This window comes from Elephantulus edwardii, unplaced genomic scaffold, assembly GCF_000299155.1.
Source record: "Elephantulus edwardii isolate Elephantulus edwardi_28Jun2011 unplaced genomic scaffold, EleEdw1.0 scaffold00350, whole genome shotgun sequence".
NCBI classification, from domain to species: domain Eukaryota; kingdom Metazoa; phylum Chordata; class Mammalia; order Macroscelidea; family Macroscelididae; genus Elephantulus; species Elephantulus edwardii.
This window is the reverse complement of record NW_006400100.1, coordinates 1,008,386-1,017,259: the sequence shown is the minus strand read 5'-3', so window position 1 is coordinate 1,017,259 and position 8,874 is coordinate 1,008,386. Positions and strand designations below refer to the sequence as shown.

Below are 8,874 nucleotides of genomic sequence, written 5' to 3'. Positions count from 1 at the left end.
ATAAAGTGATGGCTAAGAGGATGGTGCACCAATACTGAAAGGATGTTGTAATTGTTTCACCATCTATCTTGAATATTTATAAGAGTATATATTCTCTCTTTCCCTTCAGCGTGGTAAGCTCCGCTATCAGGTGCTGGTCCTCCATTGCTACATATCCTCCGCTGATTTCAGGCCTGCCCTCGTGTTCTATTCCGACCTTGTCTGTTTCGTTGCAGCCACAAAGATCCCGGTGTTGCCTTGGGCCGCCACCCAGCCCGGTGTTACCGGTATTGTAAAAACAAGTCCTATCCAAAATCCCGCTTCTGCAGAGGTGTCCCTGATGCCAAGATCCACATCATTGACTTGGGTCGGAAGAAGGCAAAAGTGGATGAGTTCCCACTCTGTGGCCACATGATGTTGGATGAATATGAGCAACTCTCTTCAGAAGCCCTGGAGGCAGCCCGTATTTGTGCCAAAAAGTACATGGTAAAAAGTTGTGGCAAAGACGGTTTTCACATCAGAGTGCAGCTGCATCCTTTCCATGTCATTTGCATCAAAAAGATGTTGTCCTGTGCTGGGGCTGACAGGCTCCAGACAGGTATGCGAGGTGCCTTTGGAAAACCCCAGGGTACAGTGGCCAGGGTCCATATTGTTCAGGTCATTATGCCCATCTGTACCAAGCTTCAGAACAAGGAGCATGTGATTGAGGCCCTCTGCAGAGCCAACTTCAAGTTCCCTGGGCGCCAGAAGATCCATATCTCCAAGAAGTGGGGCTTTACGAAGTTTAATGCGGATGAGTTTGAAAACATGGTGGCTCAAAAGCACCTCATTCCAGATGGTTGTGGAGTGAAATACATTCCCAATCGTGGCCCCTTGGACAAGTGGCGAGCCCTGCATTCGTGAAGACCTTGGTTATCACTGCCCTGTCTTAGCCTGTGCGCCAATAAATTGAACTTCTGGCTCTCCAAAAAAATTAAAAAAGAGTATATATTCTATAATGTTATAAAAGATGTAAGAATATTTATATTATAGAATGATGACTTTTCTTACATTCATCTATATGGAATGTAAAATGATGCAACCACTATAAAAAGCAGTTTGCAGTTTGTTTAGAATGTTGGGAATAGAAATACCATTTAAAACAGAATTCTTACATGTGCATGCATGCCAAAGAAAGAGAAATTACAACATAAACTAACATGCTTATAGTAACATCTATTGAAGTATTATTCACAATAAACCAAAGAGTTGAAAACATCCCAAGAGTCCCTCAGTGGATAATTGGAGAAAGACACTATAGTACATTCATACAAGAAACCATTGTGCACCACTAAAAAAAGTTGTTAAGAATTTAATAAATAGCACACAACATGAATAAATTTAGAAAATTTATGTCTTCATGTCTTTGAGCTGTGGTACTGGAGAAGACTAATGAATATGGACTGCCAACATGGCAAAGTTATGTCTTGGAGGAGAGGTAAGCAGAGTGATCCTTGGATGTAAAGATGACAAAACTTCATATCACATAATTTTGGCTTCTAAGAGAAGACATTCATTGGAGAGAGACATCATGCTTGTGGAGGTGAAGAAATGGCAAAAGAAAGAAAGACCTTCAACCAGATGGAGGGACTGCAGCAATGGGCTAAGTGTGTCAGACTTTGTGAGGATGACACAGGTAGGACAGAGCTTAGATTTGTTGTTCATAGGGGGGTTATCACTCAACAGCACCAAACAACACCATGAAACTATCAGAAGTCATGTCTACATAAGTTATAGATCATGGATATAATGTTATCCTTCTCTATTAAACATATCATCACACTAAACCCAAGTTTTAAATAATCACTAGAACAGTTGCCAGATATTCAACTCTGATCAGAATATCCCCATGTTTATTACAAGGTAACTGTGCCCCATAAGCTGTTGAACTTATGATATGAGTGGTAATTTATGAAACAAATTGGTATTCCACTCAACCACTTATGTATATTTTGTTTCAGAATATTATTACAACTCATTGTACTTAGCACAGTTTTCTAATAAAAACTGTAGCCCACATGTTGCAGTTGTGGGTGGAAGAGAAAAACGAGGGGATTTAGACAAAAACAAGGTCAGATTTTACCATTATTTCACAAATTGAGAAATAGATTATTGGGAAACAAAAGAATCAGGCTGTATCAAATGATCAAAACCACATACAAGTTGGCAATGATATAATACTTTTAATCAGTGAACAAAATTACTAAGCATTCAGCGCTTTTACTCCTGAAGGAGTGTTTTGAAAAATGAGATCTACTGTGCCAAGAAGCTGCAAGGCAAAACCCAAACACACACAAATCAAGGCCACCAGCTGCTCTTTCTCTGGGAGAAAGATGGGCAATCTCCTCTCATGTGATTACTGCCTCTAAAAACCTACCAAAGGGTCATCTATGGGTTGACACCAATTCCACAGTACACAAGAACGACAAACACATCAGATCATTTTCTTCAGAAACAGGGGGTAAAATGCAGATGTTGAATTGTTGGAGAAAGATTCTATAAAGGAGATTAGTTATTATGGCCAAAGCTATCACAACCTATAAAATAATCTAGAAAGAGAAAGGAAATATGTGCAAAACAATAGAAAACTTGAAGAGTGATTTTGCAATGAAGAAATTGTAGTCAATGTCAAAAAACATATTGTGGATAAACAGTTGACTGGAAAATCAATTTGCTCCATGATCTCTCAGGAAAATCCATGCCTGGGTTACCCCGGGGCCCACTGAAGGAAAAACCTTGACTCATCCTATGTCCCTCCCCATAGGAAGCTGACTCCCCTGCCCACTTCCTAAAGTAGAAGATAAAAGGGCTCAAAGAGTGGCCCTGGGCAGAAATCTCAGAGACCTGAAGAGGTGAGAATGCTGCCTGTTCACTTTTGCCATCTCCATCCCAGACCGCAGGACAGAGTCTCATCCCCTATACCCTGTCCTTTCCCTGCAGATGCTGTGGCGGCTGTTGTTAACCCTCCCTGCTTGTGGGCTTCTGTGACCTTGAACCCAGGTGAGTTTTGACTGTTTCCAGTCCATGCCCTGTCCCTCAGTCTCTGCCTATAGTCTCCAGGGAGTTGCCTGGTGTGTGGCAGGATGGGGTAAGAACCTTTTTGAGGAAGCTCACTCCTGCAACTGGACAGAGTCTGAGAGGGGAAGACTGAACTGAGATAATATCGGGGACCCTAGCCCCTCTATTACTGATCCTTACGTCTTTTTTCCTAGCTCTCAGGCCAGAGGAAGAGCTTGTGGGCGTCATCGGTGGATGGAATGCTACGCCTGGAGAGGGCCATGGCAGGTTAGCCTGTGGAGATCAATCGATGAATCTTGGTATTTTACATGTGGAGGCTCCATCATCCATGAGCAGGTGGTGCTGACTGCTGCAAACTGTGTTTCAGGGTAAGTCAAACACACACACAAACACCTGTTTGTACAAAACATTTTGTACAAAATGTGAGGGTACTGTTATGGAAAGTGTGGAGCTTCTTAAATGGAGTGGTGGCAGTCCTGGGTTCCAGCAGGATCCCAACTTCTCCATGTAAAGAGATATCCTGGACTTCAAGAGGCTCACAACTGCCTCCTATTGGGATGGGTCTCACTCTGTCGCAAACTCTGAGAAGCATCTGGTTTTCATTCTCTTTTTCTCAAAAAACAGACTTGCACCTCAGCATTTGAAGGTCCAAGTGGGAGAAATAAAACTCTCTGCTAGCGGCCCTTTTCAGAATGTGACTGAGGTTATTCCACACCCCAACTACAAATCACACTTGGGAGCCACAAATCAAGGAGATGTGGCCATTCTGATATTGGAAAACCCCTTGACGCTATCTTATTGCATCAACAAAACTCAACTTGCTGCACCCAGCCCTGAGATCCCAGCAGGCAAATATTGCTGGTTGACTGGCTGGGGTAACATTAAAGTAAACGGTAAGGTTCAGGGTGATGGGGACTCAGGGGAGAGGGCTGACCCTGGGATGATAAGAGAAGACAGTTGGTAAAAAGTTATCATCAAAGTCTCAACCATGTCCCTCTAGAGGCAACTTGAGAGTGGAGTTGTATATCTCCACAGGTCTAGATTGGGGCACAAAAATCAGTGGGAGGGGACTCCCTGGGTCCCTTATTATCTTGCATCTTGAGTGTAAGAATGGGAAATGAGACTGAGAGGAGTTAAGGAAGTTGTTCACCATGTCTGTTGATCAGTGGTCCAAGGTCACTCTGACCCCAAGACCATGACTTTAAAGTGTTCTGATTTTCCAGTAATAATTATACAGAGGTTAAGAAAACTCTACAATGAGTTGTCTCCTGGGTCTGGTGCCCTTGTTGTCAGCCCAGAGAGTTAGTCGACTGGCACAGGGAAACCAGTGGAGTGAGTGATGTATAGCACTGGTGGTCAAGGGGTTGGGGGAAATTGAGGCGAGGTGTCCTATTCTAGAACCCAACATCTTGAGTTCAATGTTATGGCTGAGTCAGTGCATTTAGAAGTCTGAGGAGATGCCACCACAAGTCACTGATGATCGCAGTGCAAGGGAGGAGAAAAAAACCCCTTCATCCTGCCACCCAAGCTCACTAGATTCTCCCCACCGAGCGACTGCCTCCATCCTACAACCTGCAGGAGGTATTGATTCCTATTGTGGATGAGGAGGTCTGCAAAAAGAAATATGGCAAATACATCAAGGAAGACATGCTGTGTGCCGGGAGTGTAGGCCGAGATGCCTGCTATATGAGTCCCCCATTTTTTATGTCTGCTCATGTTTCTTATTTGTTGTCTATTCTTCACAAAAAGGTTGAAGGGCCTAGATATTCACCACCTATTCTTTCTGCCCCCAGGGAGACGCCGGAGGACCCTTGGTGTGTTACTGACAGCACAGCTGGCTGCAGATAGGGATAGTGAGTTGGGGCAGAAGATGTGGAACTTTACTATATCCTGGAGTTTATACTAAAGTGTCCTACTACAGCGAATGGATCCATAGTGATGTCCTTTTATCTCTGAACTCTGAGCAGAAATAAAGATGCTGAGGAGATGAGCATATAGCCCACGATTAAAAAAAAAATACACTCACAGCCACCTTTCCAGTGTCATTTCCTAACAGAATTTAACACCATGTCCCCCTCCCTGCTCCATCCTTTCTCTGAGACCTTGTCACATCTGACATTCATACTGAGTTTGAGAGCTGAAAAAGTCATCATGAGTGAAATTCTACAGAACAGAAATCTCCCAGTGATGGGGCAAGGGTAAGGAATCCTCCCTGGACAATAACCCACCCCCTCTGCAATATATCTCACTAAAGCACATCAGCAAACTCTGGACTGAGTGTCTTTCCTGGTGGGTGTGGTAAACGGACTCATAGGGTAGATCCTTCCTGGTGGGAGCTCAGGTGATGGAAGGTAGGGGGTTGGGCAGCTTTAAGTGCTTAAGGAGGAGATGACAGAGAAGTAGGTTAACCTGTTAGGGGAGGGTTAAATTTGTTACCTGGAATCTAGAATCAAGAGTTGGATGTTCTCCTAGGAGTGGTTCATTAGGTCTAAGAACTGTCTCTCTACCAATTTGCCTTCATATCTGAAACAGACTCAAGTCTCTCCTCTATGACACTCACTTGAGTTTGGGGACTAGAGTCAATAGTTCAAAGTCTATATGATTAACTCTTCCAATGACTGGCAGGTGGAGCGGAGAGGAGCCTTTTTTTTTTCTCTCACTGCCTTGTCCGACCTGGTGTAGACGACCCTCATCCTGAACATGCTTAACATCCAGACAGAAGGAAATTCTAGTCTTCTTTTCAGAGGTAAACACTCCTTCTGTTCCAGTCTCTAAGTTCAGTCCCTCATTCTATTTAGAGCTTTTCTTCACACAGGTAATTTACATAGGGGGCTGTGGACAAGCCTAGGCACTCTTCTCCAATTTCCTGATCCTGGATCACCTGCTGCTCCTCATTGACTTTAGGTTCCTAGAGAAGACATGAAGGAGCAGAAGCACATCCTGAACGTCATCTCTCTGGGTGTTGGTGCCCTCTGCTGGCAGCCCCAGGACTGAGCAACTCACTGGCCTTTTGATGGAGGATGAGAAGAGGTTGCATGTGGTCTCATACATTGGATCCCATTCTAGACTCCTAGCAGAGAGAAAGGATTCCGGGTGATGTAGTGCACAACGTATTGTACCTCTAACCAAAAGGTTGACAGTTCAAATCTACCGGACATCTTTGGAAGGAAGACGATATGTATTTCCCACAAATATTTACAGCATTGACCTGTTGTCATGAGTTGGGATTGAGTCAGGGGCAGGAATTCCATGGTAGAGACAAAGTTCTGAAGAACCTCGACACCCCACAAAGGTCATGATGGTCTTGTGTGGATGTCAAACAGCCCGTTGTTGTGTATGTCAGGCTCAGAGTAGGATCTTGTTCATCAATCCCTCTCATGTGGGTCAGGAAGTGGCCCTTTAAAGGGACAGGGCGTTTGACTGTGTGGATCATAACAAACTGTGGCTGACTTTGAGAAGAATGGGAATATCAGAACACTTGATCATTCTAATGTGAAACCTATTCTTGGACAAAAAGGCAGTCGTCAGATCAGAGCAGGGAAACACTGCATGGTCCAAAATTGGGAAATGTGTACACCAGTGATGTGTCCTGTCTCCATACCTTTTCAATCTGTATGCAGAACAGATAATCCGAGAGGCTGGGTTCTACGAGGTGAAGTGTGGCATCAGGATTGGTGGAAGATCTATTAACAATCTGTGTTATGCAGATGACACAACCCTACTTGCTGAAATTGAGGAAGACCTGAATGCTTGCTGCAGAGGGTAAGGACTGCAGCCTTAAGTATAGATTGAGGCTCAATGTCAAGAAGACAAAGATTCTCACCACTGGACCAATTGGCAGCGTCAGGATGGATGGCGAAGAAATTGAGATTGTTCACAGCTTCAGTTTGCTTGGCTCCACGGTCAACACTCTTGGCACCAGCAGTCAGGAAATCAAAAAGCATATCGCGATGGGAAAGTCTGCTGTTACGAACCTCTCCAAGGTACTGAAGAACAATGGTGTCACTCTGGAGACTAAGGTGCGCCTGATACAGGCCATGGTCTTCGCAATCACTTGTTTTGCATCAGAGAGTTGGACAATGACTAGGGAGGATAGAAGGAGAATTGATGCCTTTGAGCTGTGGTGCTGGAGAAGAGTATTGAATGTACCATGGACTGCGAAGAAAACAAACAGATTCATCCTGGAGAGGATTAAACCAAGCAACTCCTTGGAGGCAAGGATTCTGGGGCTTCGTCTGACATACTTTGGGCATGTTGCAAAGAGGGATGGGTCCTTGGAGAGGGACGTCATGCTTGGGAAGGTAGAGGGTCGGCGCAGGAGGGGAAGACCGTCTATGAGATGGATTGATTCGGTGACTGGGGTAATCGGGATGGGTGTGTCAGAGGCAGTGCGATTGGTACAGGATAGACCAGGGTTTAGGGCTGTTGTGCATAGGGTTGCTATGAGTCACAAACGACTCGACAGCACATAACAACAACAACAACAACAACAATGTTCTCAACCACAAAAAAAAAGTTCCAGGACAAACAGCTTCAACAATACAAACATTCAGCAAACAGCTGATAATAAGTCTACTAAATAAAACTGAGTATATTCTATAGGTAGAAGGTAGAAAAAGAGGGATGACTCCTGAACTCACTCTGTGAACAATAATATAACCATAATAAAAAAGTAAAAAAAAACACACCACTAAAAAGAAAATTAAAGAGCAACAACCCTCATGAAGAGGAAAGTTGCTGTATTCATAGACTAATAGAACTTTCCAAATGCCATCCTGAAGTACAATGCTGTGAGTGAGATTATCCACATACAGTAAAGGAAAATCTGTCAATATAACTTACTCAAATACACCCATCAATCATCAAAGAAAAAAATGGAAATTTGCTGCCTCCATATTGGTTCTGCGTTCCCCACACAAAATTCCCAGTGAAGCCACAGAAACCATCCCTGCTACAGAGCAGGAGTTCCCACAACCCCAGGCTGAGACAGGCTCAGGAACAGAATCCAACAGTGATGAATCAGTACCAGAGCTTGAGGAACAGGATTCCACACAGGCAACCACACAACAAGCACAGCTAGCAGCAGCAGCTGAAATCGATGAAGAACCAGTCAGTCAAGCAAAACAAAGTCGGAGTGAAAAGAAGGCTAGAAAGGCGATGTCTAAACTGGGCCTTCGACAAGTCACAGGGGTTACTAGAGTCACTATCTGGAAATTTAAGAATATCCTCTTTGTCACCACAAAACCAGATGTTTATAAGAGCCCGCCTTCAGATACCTACATAATTTTTGGTGAAGCCAAGATTGAGGACTTAGCAAGCACAGCTAGCAGCTGCTGAGAAATCAAAGTTCAAGGTAAAGCTGTCTCAAACATTCAAGAAAACACACAAACTCCAACTGCTCAAAAAGAGAGTGAAGAGGAAGAGGTTGATGAAACAGGCGTTGAAGTTAAGGACATAGAATTAGTTATGTCACAAGCAAATGTTTCGAGAGCAAAGATGGTCTGAGCCCTGAAGAACAACAGTAATGATATTGTAAATGCTATTAAGGAATTAACAATGTAGCCATCTGGTAAAATGAGGACTTTTTTTGGTGTTTCAAAAGTAACTGCAGTTTGGTTTGAAATTTATACTGTTTCTATCATTAATTAATAAAGTTATAGCTTCTTGTTGGATGGAAAAAAAATGGAAAATTGAGGATTAGTAGCATGTGACCAGGAGGGACCAGCCCTTGGAGAACGACATTATGCTTGAAAGAGTGAGGGGACAGCTCAGGAGAAGATGACTCCAGATGATATGGATTGACACAATAACTGGGGCAGTGAAATTTGGTGTGTTGGA

General features: G+C 43.6%; 1 protein-coding gene and 1 pseudogene across 1 annotated transcript in view; both read left to right on the top strand.

The window, feature by feature from the left end:
- Nucleotides 1-882, top strand: part of LOC102856173 (60S ribosomal protein L10-like) — an 11,223-nt gene extending 10,341 nt beyond the window's left edge. The window contains exon 2 of the mRNA XM_006901931.1: nucleotides 216-882. Within this exon, the coding sequence (XP_006901993.1) occupies nucleotides 216-882 (667 nt within the window). The remainder of the gene's footprint in view (nucleotides 1-215) is intronic.
- A 133-nt stretch (nucleotides 883-1,015) lies between these two features.
- On the top strand, nucleotides 1,016-8,598 carry LOC102855757 (annotated as a pseudogene).
- Nucleotides 8,599-8,874: the final 276 nt, after the last annotated feature.